Source organism: Manis javanica, chromosome 2 (assembly GCF_040802235.1).
Source record: "Manis javanica isolate MJ-LG chromosome 2, MJ_LKY, whole genome shotgun sequence".
Lineage (NCBI taxonomy): Eukaryota > Metazoa > Chordata > Mammalia > Pholidota > Manidae > Manis > Manis javanica.
Genome location: NC_133157.1, coordinates 20,617,134 through 20,638,338, shown reverse-complemented (window position 1 = coordinate 20,638,338; position 21,205 = coordinate 20,617,134). Strand labels below are relative to the sequence as shown.

Below are 21,205 nucleotides of genomic sequence, written 5' to 3'. Positions count from 1 at the left end.
CCCCCGGACACACAGCAGGCCTGGACTGCAGACTCAGAGCCGTCGCAGAGAAGAGTAGGGAGGTGGGGAAGGGAGGCTGCAGATGGACGGCAGGGGCAGACTGGGAGGAACCCTGCTTCTCAGACTAAGTGAAGACTTAACTGGAAAGCGAAAAGCAGGAAGATGATGGAAACGTTCATGTTCAGAAAGATAACTCTGGCGTATTTGGAAGGAGACACTGGAGTACAGAGGAACTGGAGGACCCGAGGAGAGAAACGACACCCTTTATTCAATGGTCACAGTATGCCAGACACAGTGAGAGAGGTCTTTAGCCTTGATCTCATTTCACAGCAGCCATAAGCGGCAATAATACGATCAATAATGAGTGAACATTATTTTCACTCATTTCACTATTTTCAATGAGGAACTGGGTTATGACTATGGACAAGAGAGTACGTATAGTACTTTAAATGGTTCATTTATTTAATCTTTAAAATAACCCCATGATAGTCATTTCACAATACATGTGGATCAAACCATCATGCTGTATGCCTTAAATGTGCACAGTGATGTATGTCAGTTATTTCTCAATAAAATTAGAAAAAAGTTAATAAATTTAATTTTAAAAATATATAATCCATGAGTTTGATACTATTGTGCCCATTTTATAGACCTGTAGCTTAAAAAAGTAACTTGCCAGAGATCACTCAGCTGGTATCAGCAGTCAAGTCAGAATCCAAAACTCAGTGTATCAGACTCCAAAGCCAAGAGCCTTTGCAGTGCAGCAGGTATTCATCAGAGGTGAACAGAGAAAATCAGAGCACTGTTATTAAAACCACGAGACAATGCTGTAGGAGAAGCAATAGGGCATGAGAGACCAGGAACAGTGGGAATGCTGGCTGCCAGGCTTTGAGAAACTGAGTGGATTGCCTTTTATTGTTCTCATAAGAAATATAGGAGGGAGCAGACCGGGTGTGTGAGAAAGAGCAATGAAGTGTGTTTAGGACACGCTAAAGAGGAGTTATCTACAGGCCTGCCAAGTGAACAAATAGTCTTGAGAGTCATCAATGGTAATTGACAACAATTAAAGTTATGGGTGCTGATGAAACATCTGCATAGGACACATGACAACCAGAACCCTGGGAAACCCCAAGACCTCAGGGGCATGTAGAGGAGAAAGAGCAATACGGAAGACAGGTAGGAGGTTGGCTGAGAGAGTGGGAGGCCTAGGAAGTCAAGGACAGAGAAGATTTGAAAGAGTCGGCTTCCTCAAAAGTTATCTCCCTTCCTTCCAACCAATCTCCCAATTTCCCTCAACCTCTTTACTTCCCTTCCAAGAAGGGCCTGGAGCAGGTCATGAAGGCGCTGGGGGCAAGGTCAGCCTCTCTTCTCTCATACGGCTTTCTCCCCTGACAGGGTGCCCACAGGACCACAATCAGGTCTGAAGTCTGACCTTGGGTAGAAGTAGAGCAGGCCCTTGGCTTGCCCGGTTGTAGGACACTTTGGCATCTCTGGCTTTAAAAAAAGGAAGCTCCCCATGGTGTGCATGTGAAGTCTGCACTGGATATGGGGAACCGAAGCCTCAGTGAGTAAAGTTTAATACCTTCGTTTTGCTTTAGATTCCATTTGTGGTGCATGTGTGTGCATGCATGTGTGTGTGTGTATTTAAATGTACATATATTTGTAAATTTATGTCTTTTAGTATTCTAATACACATAATATACATAGCTTCATCTCTCTCTGATATGCACACATGTATCCCTCCTAAATGTAAGTTCTATGGTGGCAAAGACCAGGCTTATCTGTCTATCCCCAGAACCTAATACAGTGTCTTGGACATGGATATTTTCAAGATATTTATTATTTGGTTGATTGACTGAATAGGTGGATGAATGCATAGGTAGATGAATGATGCGAAATGTTGTGGAAAGGTTAACAGGAATGAGAACTGAGACTAAAAAATGAAGTTGACGCTTAGATGGTCATAAGTGACCTTGGTGAGAGAACTACAGTGAAGTGGAGGTACTGGATGCCTGATTCTCTTTCAGCAGGCTGAGAAAAGAGTAGGACTGAGCATAGCCTACTCTTTCTGAAGCCCCACTGTGGGTTGGGTTTGGTCTAGCATACTCTCCTGGTTTCCAATTGCACATCCTTTCTCTTTATTTCTGCAAACAGTAAAAGGTCATCCATAAATTCAGGTGAGTTATCTAAAGGGCCAAACTCAGTGTCATTTCTAGTCAAAACCAGTATCTGATTTCAAAAATAACATGACTGGTCTTCCAATATGACTCATAAACTGCTTCCAACGGCAATTCCTAAACCTAAACAGAGATTATAAAACAGACACCTTTGATAATAGCAGCATGATTGAAATGAGGGTATGGCTTCCCAAGGTCACTACTTTACTTTGCATGTTTGGCTATAAATGTCCTGCTATGTTTCCTTTTTTTTTTTTTAATCTTTAGAATCACAAAAAAAGGTAGAAATAGCATGGCTTAGAGTAGTACTTTCCTAAAATGCATTATATACTTTAGAATGATTTCTGGTGGCATGAATAAATTGTTACATGTTCCTTTTGTATTGATTTTTGCATAAATTAGAAAAAAGTACACCATGTTCCTCAAATTCACAATATCACACATATTACCGAGTGTCCCTTGATCGATAAATTTAAATTATAAGTTATAACTATAAGTTGTTTTAAGAAACATTTTAAGTACATACTTTGTTATGGCAAACACTGTCAGGGTGCTGTACATATAATCTGAGCCTGGGAAACACTGGTAGAGATCATGAGCTTTCCAGGCCTACAGACCTGGGTTCAAATCCTCTCCCTGCCATTTCCTAGTTACTGAATGACCCCTGTGAAAGTTGCTCAACTTTTATGAGTCTCACATTACTCATTTGTGAGATGAAAATAACAATACCTACTTCACAGGATTTTTCTAAGGGCAAGCTTTAAGGCCCCTAGCAGAGCCCAGGGCATGTAAGTTGGTGTGCAATGAAAAGTTGCTTTAATGCTTGACAGTCCAAACGTTAGGCACATATTCAAACAAATCCCAGCCATGTGGCTGTTTAGATCAATGTGTCCATTTATTTCAACTGACCTTTCTTTTCCTTCTGAAATGTGTAGAGCTGCAACTGAGCACTCACTGGGCTGAAGAGGAGGATCAACAACACAGAAGAGACAGGCGAATGGGGGGCCTGGAGCATTTGGACTCAGAGCTTGAATCAGGTGAAGAGACTCAGAAAGTTTCCCAGCAAATAAACAGTCTGTCTTTCAATAGAGATGTCACCCTTCTAAGGGCATGCAGTGAGTGTTAACCTTATAATTATTAACTCAAGATTCTAAACATAAAAAGCCAAATGACCTGTGGAGAATGAAAGCTGAGGACAGTCTTATCAAGAATGAATCAGCCTCTTTGATCTTAAGGTAAACCAACTCACTAACTCTCAAGCTTCCACCTGGGGGTTTTCCAGACACTAAAGTGGCTGCCTAATTCTCAGCTGTCTGGAGTTTCCGGTCCAAACTGGCCTGAAAAAAAAATATCTCACCACCTTGCTCCAGTTCACGCCCCTTTCAAAACATACCCAGCTCCATACTACTAATCCAGAGAAACAGGGGCTCCAAAAATATGGCTCACTAAAAACAAGCCTGGTGAAGAAAATTATTCCACCCAACTGGGAACTAAACTTTCAAGTATAAAAAGAGGGGTAAACACGATGAAAATAGAGAAGAGAGATAACAGGCATTCAGAGGTTAGGCAGAAAAGTAGAAGATGGGGAGAAAACCCAAAAGTGAACACTGAGGGAGGTAAATACAAAAGATCCACAGGGAGATAACACACAGGGAGGATCCTGTGAGGAACTGGGGGAGCAAACGGGGGCAGCTGAGGAGAAGCCATCCTAGTCAGCCATCTCTCACTACATTTCCGGAAGCCTCTCCTACCTCCCCACCCAGCAATCCTGTGTGCAGCAGGAGGAACTAATCACCATGTAAATCACCCCCTTTATCTGCTGAAATTGAATTTAGCTGCCAGTCTTGATTGAGGGCATGGAGGCCTCCTCACAGAAAGATCACAGCTCTCAGAGAGAATGCCTTTCCTCTTCTTAAATCAAAGCTTGCCTAAACCCTTGGAAACAGCTGCAGCTGGAGGCACAGACTTTGCGAAAGGTGGCAGGCTGAGGATGGTAATTATAATTAGCAGTTACATAACATGTTTGTTCTTCAAAGTGCTCTACCAGCATCAGCTAATTAATAGCTTACTATGCCCCATGCAGATCCACTGGTTTTTCATGTCGTGACTAATCCTGGCACCCCCACTGAATTCTGAATAGTGGAGGCAGAGCCGCTTGAGCAATGAAGCAAATGGCTGAGGGTCCAGAAGCTATGCCCAGCTCTCTCACCAAGGGACTCCATAGGTAGCTCTGCGCCAAGAACATTTCCCCAGATGTTGTATTCAGCATCCTATAAGACAGCTGCCTCACTTCCTCCACTAACTCTTAGAGGTGCTGTTAGAGATGAAATAACAGGCTGAAATGACCATCAGTCTGGTCCAATATGGCATTAGCTCTTCTCAGTTTTCCCAGTTATAAAGAGTGGTATCCTTATGTTAATTACAGGTTGCCCTGGCTTCTCTGGGTTCTTATCCATGTCTACCCTTCTTTGTCTCTGTGATTGCAGTCTCTAGCCTCAAATCTCTTATATTTGTGGTGGAGATGACTGACTGTGAAATCTACATGGCACAAACAGGGCCTCAGCAGCAGAGCTGAGTTCTCCATCTACTCCAGGGACGCTTTACCCAAGGACCTCAGAGGTCCATGGACACCTCAGATTTGTAAAACATTATATGTATACGTGTATGTGCATTTCTTTAGAGAAACGTCTGTTTACCCTACTGCCCTGTAAATTCTAAGAATGTAGTGTCTACAGCGGAAAGTAGTGCAGAAAGGTTGAAGGGGGCAGTTTCCCTGATGATGGTGAAGCCAGGAAACCAACCCTGGACGTTCTACCTCCAAACTTCTTTCATGTGAAAAAGAGAAACAGTTATAGTTTGCATTTGGTCACTGTTATTTTGGGTTTTGTTTCTAGCAGCTGTATTTAAAAAAAAATGTAGTGTCTAGCATAGTACCTCACACATTTCAATAGGTATCTATTGAATGAAGTGATAGATTTCATCAAATTCCTATCTCTAAAATGGTCGTGAACCATTGCTCTACGGACAAATAATTACCAGCAGGCCACATATTTTGCTTGCTCTGGCTAGATCTTCCTATGGGAAAGTTTAGTTGGTAAGACTCAAGACTTTCTACCATACATCTAGGGCAAGTCAAACCAGAGACCCAGATCAAAGCCACCCTGAGATTTCCCTCTTCAGAGATCTGTCTTTAGAGCGAAGCAATGCAACATCTAGAAATACATTCCCAGAGCCATTCAAGTGATGATCATTTGTCACCCCCGCCCGCCCCCAACCAACCATCACAAATGGTAAGAATCATTGTCTTTTCCCACCTCGTTTCTCGGAGGCAGAGGTGAGAAATAAAGTATGTGGAAGTACATAGTCTTGATTCAAAAGAAGATCTTCAAGCAAGGCTAACAATTTCAGAAGTAGAAGACCTAACATATGCACAGTTCTTTAAAATTTAAGAATGCTCCCCATAGATTAAATCACTTGATCCCTTCTCAACAATTCTCTGAAGTAGGAAAAGCAGACTTTATTTTCCCCCTTTATAGATGAGGAAACTGAGGCTCTGAGAGAACAATGCCTTACTTGATGACACATAGCTAATAGATGACACTACTGGATTTGAACTGAAGTCTTAAAACTCTTTTTCACCAGTAATTCCATTTGTGGTATAGATTCAAAAGAATTAAAATCAGGGTCTCAACGAGATAACTGCACACCCATGTTCATAGCAACATTATTCACAATAGTCAAAAGGTGGAAACAACACAAGTATCTGCCAATGGATGAATGGAAAAACTAAATGTGATATAGCCACACAATAGAATATTATTCAACCTTTAAAAAGAAGGAAATCCCACCATTTGTGACAACATGGATGAACCTGATGACATTATGCTAAATGAAATAAATTAGTCACAAATTGACAAATACTACATGATTCCACATATATGAGGTATCTAAACTAGTAAACTCATAGAAATGGAAAGTATAATGGTGGTGCCAGGAGCTGTGGAAAGGGAAAAATGGGCAGTTACTGTTTAATGTGTATACACTTGAGTTTTGTGAGATGAAAAAGTTCTGGAAATTGGTTGCACAATGATGTGAACATACTTAGCACATAAAATACGGTAAATTTTATGTTGTGTGTATTTTACCACAATTTTATTTTAAAAATAAAAGTAAACATTATAAACCTCTTCATCTATTATACTACCTTTTCTCTGAAAAGCTGTCAACATGTGCTAAGTTAGGACTTTTAGGTATGTGCCTCTAAGAAAATGGTCCATGGAGAAAAATAACTCAGCCAGCCAAGCAAAGGAGACAGGAATCACTGTGATTTAAAACAAGTTTCAAAAGATGGATGCACAAAACTTTCTATCTAACTTATTTTCCAAAGCCACCCTCTGAATCTTCAGGACTTAGCTGACAAACCTAAAGCCAAATGCCTACCCAGGTAAATGGCACAGTACCCAGAATGAGCAAAAACTGGCTCTAGGTCCCCTCCTCCTGCTGGCTGTTTGCTTCCAGGATACAGGAACCCTGCGGATTGGAGTCTATACCTGTGCACATCAAAGTACTTTCTCTCCAGGTGCCTTTCTCTGTACAAACAGAAGTGATCTTTCCTCCAGGGCTCTCAAAGCCCTCTTGACAGACGTAGTGAGCCACACTGCCCAGGCTGGAGCTGGGATTCCCCACCAGGACCGCATGCTGCACTTCCGGAGGGTAGCCACAGTTGATCTCTGCAATGGGAGGTAGCACAGCACTTGTTATGGCCCGACTTCGACCCCATAATTCATATTTTAGAAATAAACATTTAGTAATGGTACAGTCCACCTATGGGAGACTAAGTCCACTAAGTCCACTAAGTCCACTAAGAGAAAACACTAACCCCATCAATTAATCCAACTGCAAGTATATAAAGTAAGATTGTTCAGAATTAGAGAAAATTGGTATGTCTGACTTTAATGAAATTTGCAAACATTTATACATAGAAAATATCCTAATTATGAGATTATTTACATTATAAAGAATTCCTTGGTCAATGAAATAATCCACCTCAGGGCCCTTTCAAACATTATGATTTTTCTGGTACCTTTTACTATGTATATTCAGATCATTAACCCCTGAGTAGACAATATTGCAACTGTAGGACTTTGGTTTCCAATAGAATATTAATATATATACAAAGTCTCTGAACTTTTTAAAGAAAATTAATGTGGAAAATAATCTAAACATTCAATTTATATGCACCTTTTAAAGAAAAATTCATTGCATAGAGAGAGAGACAAACCCAGAATTATAAAACTGATATGAAGTTTCTCCACTCTGGCTACTAGAAGCCGCTGGAACATTTACAGAGAACTATCTGAAGGAAAAGGATTATGACAATACCATTTTAGACACAGTCAAACTCTACTACATATAAGAGTAAAAGTCATTTTCAGATATTTTACAATTTAAAGAAATTCATATGTGTATCTTTTCTGAAAAGAAAGTTCAAAAATAACTCCAGTCCAACAACAACAAAAGAATCAGAAAAAATATCCTACGAAAGAAGAACAGGTTTCAGAAGAAACTCTAGGAAGCAATGATGTCCAAATAAGCCTCCATAATCATTTAAATGTGATTGTAGAGCTTGATATAACTAGCAGTAAAGGATTCTAGGACTAAAAGCAGAACAATGTAAAAATAATTTGAAAATAAAATGCCACATTTTCTCCATAAAATCTGAGCAGTGAGGTGAAAGGAAGAAATAAAACATACTAAATTTCCCTTGCAGTAGTAGCAAGGAGCTCAGATACAATTTCATTCAATGAAGTAAAATAAATATAAAGTGGCATTAATAATTCCAAAGGTAACCAAGAGTCCCAGTTGTGCCTAAAAATAGAAAGAAAAATATATATAACTATTGGCATTAATTCGATTTTTACTTTTTCCTCCCAGTCTGTACCAAGTCAAGAAAATTAAGCACTCCTGACATCCAAGCTTTTAAAACTTAAGTCCATTTACTGACATAAAGCATTCAAAATACAGAAAATGGTCTGATCTGTTTCCAACTCTCCATCAGCCATTTGTGGCCTTTGAAATAGGTGGCTTCTATGAAATGAGCTTCTGATATGGAATTGGTGTATTTAACAGAATTTCCCTCCTCTCCAATCCATGATGGATGCTGCAAGTCTGCTGCAGAGCCCCAGAGTTGTCTTCCTGAGGGGGGTGGGGGGGCCTCCCAGAGAAGGGTTTTCATCTGTTTTCACTGGCCCTGTCCTTCAGAGCCTCAATCCAACAACCCAAACCACTTGACCAGTTGCTTGGCTCTGAGATTTTTTTTTTTAAAGAGTTAGTCTCTGGTTAGTGCAGATTCAAATCATGAGCAGCTATGGGACCAGAATGAGGTGGTCATTTCATAAATCCTTCAACCCTGTCTACCTCTCAAGTCCCACATTTGCTCAAAGAGATTTATTCCCTTTTCATACGTGTTTACCATGCACAAGACCCCTTGGTCCCCGTGTTTTCCCAGCATCAAGCCCTTAGACATATTTCCTGGCCCAAAACATTCCAAGACACAAGGATATTTGCGTGTACATGAGTGACCAACCAAAAAGGGGGTTAATGTTTCACAATACTGCCCAGTCACTGTTGACATCTAAAACATCTACTTTAAGCCAGAGTTCAGTTACAGCGGGAAATGGAGGGAACATCAATGAAGAGATTGAGGGTATAGGCTTATGTAGATTTATGGACCTTGAAGCTGGGATTCTAGAGAGCACACTGAAGAAGTTTAGGGGGGAACCCAGAGACAGACAGTTAAATCAGGGGAGAGGCACAGATACTAAAGGGATATAAGTAGAGAAGACAACTAATTGGCTTCCCTCGTGGACATGAGTAAGAATAATGGAAGGCATGGTGGCTTTAGTTGAGGCTGCAAGATTTTTTTTAATTGACACCAAAAATATTAATTTGGGAGTTGATGAGCAATCAATAGCCTTGTCTCTAGGGACTAATGTTCAGAGGCTCAGGTAGATGCCCAGTGATAGGCAACCTTGAGCCATAATTCCATGAGTCCCCATCACAGAGCTATGCAATTTGGACAGTCCCTTGACAAAAAACATTTAAAGAAAATTCTAGCATGGCTTGCATTAAACACATGGTTCTAAAAAACAGCTATACATTTGAATCACTTGGGAAGCTTTTAGAAAACACACACTGGAATCTCACAACCCCTCCATCATCCAGAGATAATTCTTCTGAATCAGTAGTGCTGAGTTGGGTCCTTGGCCTGCAATCTTGCAGAACATGGCCCTGTCACAGATACTCCCACCATGCTTAAAAGAGATGTCAGCCACTGTCACTTCTACTCAGACCAATGGTGCCCAAGAAAGCATGTAGTTCCTATGAAGAAACACTCAAACATCAATCCAACAGAGGCTGTAATAGGTGGTAATAAATATGGTTATACATGAAAAGCTCCAAGCTTTCACCATCACAAGTATATAACCCATTTTAAAATGGTTTATATCTAAAGGAAAGAAAAGAAATAAGCTGCACAAAATTTCATTGCATATGCATTAGGGGTATTCGTGAAAGCACATGTTTCTCTGGCTAATTACATTATTAAGTAACAACGTTTGGCTGTGCATCAGGAATACAGTCAACTAATTATGAACATGGCTGGGAATTTTTCCTTACTGTCCCATTATCTGTGATTTTATTCAAATAATCAACTTCAAAATAAGTCTCCCTGGGAGGAAAATGTATTGTGCCGGTGTCAAGGACCACATTCATATTATAACTTTAATTCATATCTTGAAGGTAAAAATGTTTCTACACTGCTAGCTTTAATATTCTACTAAGAAAATATTCCAGAAGGAAATCAGATGAAAGGTATACGCAATTAATGGGCATCTAAGTCACCAACTGACTGTATCACCAATGTCATCTGCATTGGGTGCTGTTTATTATAAACATCAGCACAATAATGTGACTTGACTGATTACAGAAATAACATAGGAATATAAGATTTCATCTAAAGCCATTTCAGAGAGCAATAAATACAAAGCTGAGAAAGAAAAAAAGTGACCAATAATGTCTATAAGTTGAGTCAGACATTTTGCCAACTGAGGAATGAATGATAGGCCTATTCCACTTACTGATATTGACCCCAAAAAATGGTCCCAGAAAAATTAACTACTAGATGGAAAGCTCTGGCAAAACTGCAGAAACAAGTATAAAAACTGAAGAAAATCACATTGAAGTCAGTTTTCATTGTCACCCAACAACAAAAATAAGTCTCTATTGTGTCTTAGAATCATATCTGAATTCCACAGCTCCTAGAAATGAGTATAGTGTGGTAGGGTGTAAGGGACAGAGTGTAGGCAGATTAACACCAGGGTCTACACTATACTCATGTTGTGGATCAGATGATTCGGCACTCATACCTCTACTTCCTTCATCTGTTTCATTTGTAAAAATGTTCTTTTCCACCCTTACTAGTAAACTCTTTGTAGGCAGTACCTGTATCCTATATTTTTAAAATATCCCCTGTAGTCATGCAACTTATTAATATGATTATGAACATTAACCTTTGTGATGTTTATATTTAAGAAATATGGCCTAAGGAATGGGGCAGACAAATGTAACCTGACCACAAGCTTCGTGCACTGTATGGTTTGCTCCAGATTTGGCCAGTAGAATTAGACCCTCATTCCAGGATCACCTGGGCACTGCGTTACCTGAATGATGTGGGTTAGAATCTAACATCTCAATATGTGGCAACTTCCATTTAGAAAATGTTATTGCAATCATAAAAGGAAAAAGGGAGAGATAGAGTATGCGGTGAAGCACACTCTCAAGAGTAACTTATTAACTGCCATAACTAAGCTAATGAGCTCTTGAGGACTAGAAAGTCCACTTGCCCTTAGGCAGCAGGAAAAAAAATTATTTTCTGATGTATTTTATATTCTAGTCTTCTGTGAACTTTAGCCTCAACAAACAATACACGTCCTGCAGATCCTGTTCATAGAAAAAGCTCGTCTGTAAAAAAAGAAAACTTTAATTTCTACATGACAGTACTTATTGTCAGCAAAGAGTATCTAGTATGGAAACAGCTAGAATTTGAACACTTCAGAAATGGCAGAGGAGAGGACAGAGTAGGTAAAAGCATGCATGCTAGAAAGAAAAAAAAAGAGTTTATCAGTGTGTCTCCTGTGAGGATCATCCATATTTCGAGGTGATAATGTTTTTTGTGCTTTGAGCTGCATATGAGTCTCTCTCTTTTCAAAAAAAAAACAAGCAAATCTCTTCACTTTTATGTTCAAGTTGTAAACAGAATATCTGAATTGGAAACCAATAAATAAGGTACCATGAAAGCTGAAAAATTTTCAAACTTTCCACTGTTTAGTAGGAAGTTTCAGGAAGATCTTAATTTTTGTTAGAAACATTCCGTCACTCCCCATACATTAAGACTCTCTTATAATGATGGCAATACTTATCAGGCAAAGCAACTGCTTTGTACCAAGCACAGTGCCAAGGGCTTTTTATAATTATCTCATTAAATCTTCAAATACCTCCACAGGATGAAAACAAGCTTATCCCCATCTAGAGAAGGAAACCGGAGTTTAGAGAAGTTAGAGGTGGTTACATAACTACTAAGTTGCTCAGCCAAACTCACACAAGTCTTTCTGATTCTAAAGCTGTGGCAGTCTCATGTCCAATGTCATCATCCATTTTGCACAAATGACTCTACCCACTTGTGACATCATTTTAATGGCATTTACTTGGCATAAGAATAACTGAGCTTTGTTGCATGCAGCAAGAAGACATTATTTTTTTTAATGACTTAAAAGATCAGTAAATAGTGAGGTGCCAGAAAACCTATTTCAATAGAACCAAACCTCCCATCACCTGGAACACAAGGTAAGTGCACTGCTCCTCCACCCCGCTCACCCATGGTGGACGTGGGCAGTCGATCACAGCATTCTTCCCCACCGTGTCCGAATGTGGTCTCAAAATCCTCTCCACACCACTACTAAAAATTCAGGCAGCAGGCCCAAAAAACTTGTCTGCCACCCTTCAGCTGAATGCACTAATTTATGTCTAATTGATGTCAAAACTTTTTCAAACTCTTTCCAACTTTGTAGAGATGAGATGGGGCTCCACTAAGAAAATCTCAAAGGATGAAGAGCTGACTCAGCAACAATATATACCTTCTGGGTGGGTCCTGGACCACACTGTGCATGGAGGCATGTTTACCTGGCATCCCCCTCCTTCTAGGGCCCTCCAGCTTCTCACCATTGCCTCCCATGTGCGCACTAGGGCTGCTTCTACATGAAATTTGCCTTCTAGAAAAGTACTTTGGGTTCTCATCTTGATGTATAGGCTAGTGACATAAGGCAAGTCACTTCCTGTCTCTGGTTCATAATAGAAAAAATCTCCATTATTAGTTGTAAATACGTGTGAAATGAGAAATAGCCTATTATTAATCACTATTAATCACATCAGAAGGCATTTCTAAAGATCAAATGAACCAATGATTATGGGGGGAAAAAACGTCATCTTAAAGTGCTGGTCACCTCTAGAAATCAGGCTCTGCTCTTTCTAGACTTTAGAAACCATGTCCCATCTTTGTTAACCAACTCAAAGGAGAAACTCTGCCTCTGCAACTGGCCCACAGTGCTGGGCCACCCATCCTGAGCGGGCCATAGGCATGGGTAGGGCAGACACCAGGTCAGCCTCCAGGCCTCGTTCTTAGTTGATCAAAGCACAGAAATGTCATGCCAAGTGAGAAGCAAGCATGAAGGTCCAGAAGACAAAGTAAGGCCCAAATCCTCTTGGCTTCAAAGGACACAGCTAGGAGTTTGGATTTTATTCTAAATCCGGGGGCCATTTTAATGTTTTCAAAAGAGTTTTAAGCAAGAGAAGAGGATAATCTAATTTATGTGTCAAGAGGTTCATTCTTGCTGCTGCGTGGGGACTGGGCTGGAGGAGGTAGTGTTCTGGAAGTGTAGAAGTGGATTTTTAAAGGGACTATGCAGGACCAAACACACTGCCAGTGAGAATTCCCACCAAAAAGGCAGATAAGGCCCCATAAAGTATGGGAGCAGATCTGAAGCAGGTCTTCCCAGAATGCTCCAAGCGGTCTGCCTACACTGCAAACCATTCCTCACTGGACCCTCCCCAGGAGGCACACCACTCAGAAGAAGAGCACAAATGCCAGCCCTTCCATGTAACCACCCCGCTTCCCCACCGGACTCCCCTAGTCTTTTCCTTCCTTCTCACATAAATCTCAGGAGCTCACCCTTACATGAGAGCTGGTGGAGTGCCTGTCTTTCTCCTCCTCCCAGACTCAGGGCTTGCTCAGTCACAGGATCTATGCAGCACAGTCTATTCGTAGCGTCAGACCAGGACCCTGGATTTTCTGCTGCTGATGACACAGTTAAAGCAATCCCCTCACCTTGTCCCCAGCTTGGGTAAATTGTAGAAACTTAAGTTCTTTAGGCTGCCACTTACACTTGCATTATGAAAATTAAAAAAATAACAATAAAATAATAGCAAATGCAACCTAGAGATTCTTTCTCTTCCAGAGAGTTGATGGAAATGTGGGACTGATGTTTCCATAAATCCTTCCTAAATCAGACAAGTGGCCATAGGGGCCCCTTCCAGTAGAGGCTTTCTTCCTCAGTTCCAGCTCCCACTTCTGAGGCCTACTCAGAATGGGGGACCCTCGTCACAGGGCCCCGGCCCGGGCAGCCGAGCCTCCAGGAACGCAGTAACTGCGAGAAGGCAAAGAACAGGAGCCACCAACTGCACCACCTGTGGTGGGGAAGTCTGTTGCTGGACACAAAGCTGTGCCTGTAACACACAGCTGCTCCCCTCACGAGAACCTGCTCCTCAGCGTCATCCAAGTTTGCTAGTGTTTTTACTGGAATTCCCAATTCCTGTGCCTTTAGAACTGACCTAAAAAGACAGTGCCGGCTGGCACATGGCCCAGATTCAGGAGCCCCAAGGGGTGTGCTTAGAGGAGCAGGCCCAGCCCTAGGAGGCCAGCACCATGTGGTGACGCAGAGGAGGAGGGGGAGGGTGATAGCAGGCAGAGGGAGTAGTTATCAGAGGAAGGAAGACAGAAGGGAAGAGCTTCTGAATAACAGTTCTTTGGGGAATGTAACAAGTACTCGCCTCTAAATTAACTTTCTCCTTCCCAGTCCAGTAATCCAGATGACTACTAATTTCAAAGTAATAAAAATTGTTTTATGTGGGGCTTCCTATGTAAGTCCTTAGGGAGTTCTTTGACGTGCATTATGGCACATTTTAATCTAAGTTCTACACTTTAATAGATCCATTGAAAGATAATGTTAGAACTAAAATGTACTTTTATAATATCTTAACCCCCAGGATGATAATTGATGATTAAAATTCATTTAGAGCCTGAATTCCAAGTCAGAATAGCAAAAGGATTAATTAGTCATGTACATCACTTAGGTTTCTCAGCTACGTAATCAATTCAGTGAAAACTGTTTTTTTCTTTTTTCCAAAATGGTAACAGCTTTTTACTTTGTCTAATGTGTTAAAAAAATTCCTTCAGTATGGCAAGTATAGAGAATATAAAAATCATCCTGGATCCCCACAATGAAAATTTAGCACAGTTAATATTTCTATACACAGCCTTCCAAAATTTTTCATAAGCATATATGCACATATGAACTTTTCAAAATTAAGATGTTATCCATACAGTAGGCCACTCATTAATAAATTTTTATTACACTGTTAACATTTACCTATGTCAAAAAAATAGTATTTTTCAACATCACTTTTATTGGCTACTTAATATTCCATTTTATGTACATGCCATGATTAAGTTACTCAATCTCTTATTGATAATCATTCAGATTGTTTCCAATGTCATAAAAAACTATAATTAAATATAACTATAGAAAGCTTTTAAATATGAGTGGTTTATACTTTTCTCTACAAATAAGTTTGAATATCTGGACAAAATACATTATTTTCTATGAATATGTAAATTATCAAACTGCATACAAAAAAGGATAGGACTCTTAAACAGATTAATAAGTATAGAATTTTTTAAAAAATAGCCAAAAGTTAAGACACTCTTGAGAGTAACTAAAGAAGACACCACTAAATGGAAATACATCCCATGCTCATGAATAGGAAGAAGTAATATTGTTAAAATGGCATCCTACCTAAAGCAATCTACAGATTCAAAGCAATCCCTATCAAAATATCAACAGCATTCTTCAAAGAACTAGAACTAATAGTTCTAAAATTCATATGGAACCACAAAACACCCCGAATAGCCAAAGCAATCCTGAGGAAGAACAAAGCTGGGGGCATTATGCTCCCCAACTTCAAGCTCTACTACAAAGCCATAGTAATCAAGACAATTTGGTACTGGCACAAGAACAGACCCATAGCTCAATGGAACAGAATAGGGAGTCCTGATATAAACCCACATACATATGGCCAATTAATATACAATAAAGAAGCCATGGATATACAATGGAGAAATGACAGTCTCTTTAACAACTGGTGTTGGTAAAACTGGACAGCTACATATAAGAGAAAGAAACTGGATTACTGTCTAACTCCATACACAAAAGTAAACTCAAAATGGATAAAAAATCCAAATGTAAGTCATGAAACCATAAAACTCTTAGAAGAAAATACAGGTAGGCAAAAATCTCTTGAATATAAACATGAGCAACTTTTTCCTGAACACATCTCCTTGGGCAAGGGAAACAAAAACAAAAATGAACAAATGGGACTACATCAAACTAAAAATCTTCTGTACAGCAAAGGACACCATCAGTAGAACAAAAAGGCATATAGAAGAATATATTCATAAATGACATATCCAGTAAGGGGTTGACATCCAAAATATATAAAGATATCACATGCCTCAACAACCAAAAAGCAAATAACTCTATTAAAAAATGGGCAGAGAACCTGAACAGACACTTCTCCAAAGAAGAAATTCAGATGGCCAACAAGCACATGAAAAGATACCCCACATCGCTAATCATCAGGGAAACGCAAATTAAAACCACAATGAGATATCACCTCACACCAGTTAGGATGGTGAACATCCAAAAGACAAGCAACAACAAATGCTGGCAAGGATGCGGAGAAAGAGGAACCCTCCTACACAGTTGGTGGGAATGTAAATTAGTTCAACCATTGTGGAAACAATATGGAGGTTCCTCAAAGAACTAAAAATAGAAATACCATTTCACCAAGGAATTCCACCAAGGATTTATTGGATGTATCTGATTCATTTTACCCAAAGAAAACAAGAATTTACCCAAAGAAAACAAGATGCCAGATTCAAAACATGCACCCCTGTGTTTATTGCAACACTATTTACAATAGCAAAGAATGGAAGCAACCTAAGTGTCCATCAGTAGATGAATGATAAAGAAGATTTGGTACATATACACAATGGAATATTATTCAGCCATAAGAAGAATACAAACTCTACTATTTGCAACAACATGGATAGAGCTACAGGGTACTGTGCTCAGTGAAATCAGCCAAGTGGAGAAAGACAAGTATGAAATGATTTCACTCATTTGCGGAGTATAATAACAAAGCAAAAACTGAAGGAACAAAACAGCAGCAGACTCACAGACTCCAAGAATGAACTAGTGGTTACCAAAGGGAAAGGGGTTGGGGAGAGTGGGTGGGAAGGGAGGGATAATGGGATTAAGGGTCATGACGATTAGCACATATAATGTAGGGGGAGCATGGGGGAGGCAGTATAGCACAGAGAAGGCATGTAGTGACTCTATAGCATCTTACTACGCTGATGGACAGTGACTGTAATGGGGTGTGGGAGGGACTTGATAATATGGGGGAATGTTGAAACCACAATGATGCTCATGTGAAATCTTCATAAGATTATATATCAATGATACCTTAATAAAAAAATAAATAGCCCTAAGTCTATCCCTCCAAAAGTGCCACATCCAGATGGCTTTCCAGGTGAAATCTCCCAAATCTTTAAAAATTCTATTTTTAGTATTCCAGAAAATAGAGAAAGAAGGAAATGCTTTCACATTTTCCTTAGAAATTCAGAATAACATTGATACCAGACCCAACAGAGATGGCACAGAAAAGGAAAATAGATCAGTATCACTTCTGAATATCAATGCAAGAATTCTAAGTATAATTTAGCAAATATAATCCAGATTAAATGCATAAAATACCAAAGACCCAGAAGAATCCATTCCAGCAATTATTACTGATTATTACAGGAAATCTAATATAATATTTTAAGGATTGAATGAGTCTACATATATATAGACTGCTTAGAACAGAACTTAGCACATAGCCCTATATCAGTATACATAAGAACATAAGTAGATACATATAACATTAAAAAGCCAAGATCATGAATGAATAATAAAACACAAAAAACCACTGTCATGAAAGTCAGGAATAAGAAAAGAATATTCAGTCAACATTACTATTTAAATTTTTGTTCTGAAAACACTAGCCAAGTGGTCAATCAAGAGAAAATTACAACTTATAGAAATATAGAAAAGTTAAAAATGGAATTATCGTTATTTGTAGATAAGATTCTATTCCTGAAAATACTAAGATGAACAACTGACAACCTATTAAAAACAACAGGGATTTATTGGATGTATCTGATTCATTTACTACCCCCAAAGAGAAACTGAGAGAGAAAAATGAAAACAAGCAAAAAGTGATATAAGCTGGGAACCTGAACCTTTTGAAAACTCACCTTGGCAATTTAATTTGGGGGACTCCCATGTGCCCAAGGCTGTGCAGCTTGAAACTGTATCTTCTGAATCACTGAGAAATCCTTCTTTGCAGGCATAACGAACCTGGCTGCCAAGCCTAGAGGTATAATTTCCTATGATATAACCATCTGGGACTTCAGGAGGGGCACCACAGTCTATTTCTGAAAATAAATTAATGTGAAACTCATTACTATGTGAATGAGATTTTTTTTAAATTTTAATCTCTTTCTACCTTTACCCCATCCTTCCCCCTAACACACACACCCCTGAGCCTTATTTTACATAGGCTGGTTTATTTCCACTTGACTTCTGCACATGTTCCAATGATTGTCTATTCAATTTTCTGGCCTTCCACAGGTAATTACATCTATAGATGCACAAAGCTGATAGAATTTGACAATCGACCCTCACTAATTCACACTAATTAAAGAGAAGCCTAGCTCAGTGAAGCAAAAAGTTTGATTTTCAAAAAACCTTAAGATATATATGCCTTTATAACTTTCAGGGTCACTTTTGAGATACTGGTCCTTATCAGATCAGCTGTGTTTACTATCTAACATAATGTTTAATATCAAAATAGCTATTAACTGCTAAAAATCCTTGAAGTTTACTAATTTTAGCTTTTTTAATATAGCCCCTGCTACCAGTGTTGGTACTTGCTATATTTCATAAGTATAAAAACATGCAAAGGAATAGATAAGCTCCACTCATATCCCCAACACAGACCTGCAGACACAGGCTCAGAGCAGCAGAAAGCTGTCACCAACAGAATCTCACCTTGAGATGTTATATTCTTCAGTAAGAACCTACCTGTGCATGATGTGGCATCTCTGGTCGGGTGGAAAGGCTCGGGCCCGCTCTTTGGTAAGTATCCATCCAAACAGTAGCATTCAAAGCTGCCGTGAGTGTTCACACACCGTCCTCCTTGCCTGCACAGGCCGGAAACCTCACACTCATCTACGTCTTGAGACCCACCCCAAATCCAAGAAGGAAAACAGAAAAAGAAAAAGAAAAAAAAAAAAGGGAAGGGGGGGAAATTGTGACAGTCATTTCTCACATTCTCAATCTACCTTTATGAATGGATGCATTTGTTTGCAATTGTATCATGAATTTTATTCTACTCTGTACGGGTTCTTCTCGTATATCCTTTACAGCATAGGTACTAAGAGGTGTTCAATAAATACTTGCCTACATGTTCTAGAAATTTATATTAAACTAATAACCATCACCATCTTTCTGACACCCAACAAAATGAACCCAAAAAAGTATGCTAAAAATAAATTCAATTACCTTAAAATAAGGATGACCTCCACTTCATACTAAAATATCTGAAGGAGAACTCCAAATACAAAACAATTCAAACCAGCGTGAAAAATTCTTCCCAGCTCATGATTATTGGATGGTAAGGCAGATAGTAAGGGGATAATTCAAAAGGGTCTCCCTAATATTACTGAGATTGTAAGGGCTTGAAACAGGCTTCAAGAAGGACAAGATATGCCCGTTGGCAGATGCTTCCTTGACTGAAGATTGGCAAACTATCAGGTAAATGAGTAAAAACCACACAGTAATTCAGAGACTGGAGAAGAAACCTCTTTGCCAGCTAACAGTTTTTACCCCCAAAAGTGGCTTAGAGAACATAATGTAAACCTTTAGGAATTCTACCACAGCCATACACACACCCATATTACTTGGAGAAAAAAGTACCTTAAGTGAAATGGGACTTTTCCCAGAACATGTGCAAGAACCGTTGGGGGCACAGAGGACAGGTAACAGCATGATTTAAGAAAGCCTGATGATTCCCAAACTCTGGGATTTCAAAGACCAGTAATTTTGGAAGGACTAATATGAAGCCTTGGCCTTGAGTTAACACTCTGCCTGCTCTGCACCTAGCCTTGGAGGCACCCTCTTTCCTCTTTCTCTCTGTTGGAATCCAGTGGCCTTGCTCTAAGGAAATCCAGGTTGTCATCCTGGAATAAGAAGGGAGAGGTCACTTAGAAGAGGCCCTAAAGATGAGATGCCGTATGAAGTGGGAGGCCACACGGAATGAGTACTAAGGTACCCTGGCCAGATAGGCAGCATCAAGGCCTTAGACATGTGAGAAAGGCCTTCTTATACCTACCAGCCCAGCCCAGCCCAGCCCCCAGCTGAATATAACCATGTGAGTGACAGAATCACCTAGCCATGGAATTGTGAGAATTAATAAATTCTTTAAAGCCAGAGGAGCCAAGATGAGTAGAGCAGCAGAAATCTCCTCCCAAAACCATATATATTTTTGAAAATTCCACAAATACAACTAGAGAGACCAGAAGATACAGGACAACAGCCAGGCTACATCTACACCTGCGAGAAACCAGCACCTCGCGAAGTGGCCCGGCGGGATCCGAGCGCCGCTCACCCCAGCTCCCGGTGGGAGGAGAGGCGTCAGAGTGGGGAGGGAGAGGGAGCCCAGGACTTCTAAACAACCAGCCCTAGCCATCCGGACCAGAGTGCAGACACACAGTGCATGGGGTGCTGGACAATAGGGAAATGGGACAGTAAAACCTGCGAGTAGATCTCTGCAGCCGGCACCCATGAGACAAAGATAAGTGAGTGTGTTGTGAAAGAGTTAAAGGTACAGGGACCCCACAGCTGGACGGAAACATCCCAGGACACTTAGCCCAGCAGCTGGGAATCCCGGGGAACTCCGGGCACCCTAACCCCCTGGGCAGCAGCGCAGCTAGGAGGCCCCTCAAGGAGATAAACAGCCTCCTGCCTGTTTCCCCTCCAACACCGCTCCACCATAGTGGAGCAGTAGCCTGACACCGGTCACACCCACAGCAGCAGGGGAGCTTCTTTCACAGTGGCCGGGCAAGAATTAGATACCCTGTCTGCGTGCAGCTGCCCAGCACAAGCCATTAGGGGTCGCTGTTCTCCCAGGAGAGGAAGGCCACAAACCAGCAAGAAGGGATGTTCTCTCAGCCAACACACGCACCAGCTCCCCATAACTATCTCTATTGTCATAAAAAGGCAGGAGAATTTGATACAGACCAGACTAACCCAGACATCCTCCCCTGAGAAGGAATCTGGGGAGACAGACCTAACCAATCTCCCTGAAAAAGAATTCAAAATAAAGGTCATAACCCTGCTGACAGAGCTGCAGAGAAATATGCAAGAGCTAAGAGATGATGTCCAGAAGGAGATTACAGAAATGAAACAATCTCTGGAAGGATTTATAAGCAGAATGGATAAGATGCAAGAGGCCATTGATGGAATAGAAAC

At 40.3% G+C, this 21,205-nt stretch overlaps 1 protein-coding gene across 12 annotated transcripts in view; it reads right to left on the bottom strand.

Moving 5' to 3' along the window:
- The window catches only part of SUSD1 (sushi domain containing 1), a 163,717-nt gene that overhangs the window by 115,152 nt on the left and 27,360 nt on the right, over positions 1-21,205 (bottom strand). For all 12 annotated transcript variants that reach the window (XR_012126747.1, XR_012126776.1, XR_012126748.1 and 9 more), the window contains exons 4-6: positions 18,758-18,910; positions 17,929-18,108; positions 6,728-6,907 (exon numbers count right to left, since the gene is read on the bottom strand). Coding sequence is in view for 9 of the 12 variants with exons in the window: in XM_073226163.1 (XP_073082264.1) it covers positions 6,728-6,907; positions 17,929-18,108; positions 18,758-18,910 (513 nt within the window). In the remaining 3 variants the exon portion in view is untranslated. The remainder of the gene's footprint in view (positions 1-6,727; positions 6,908-17,928; positions 18,109-18,757; positions 18,911-21,205) is intronic.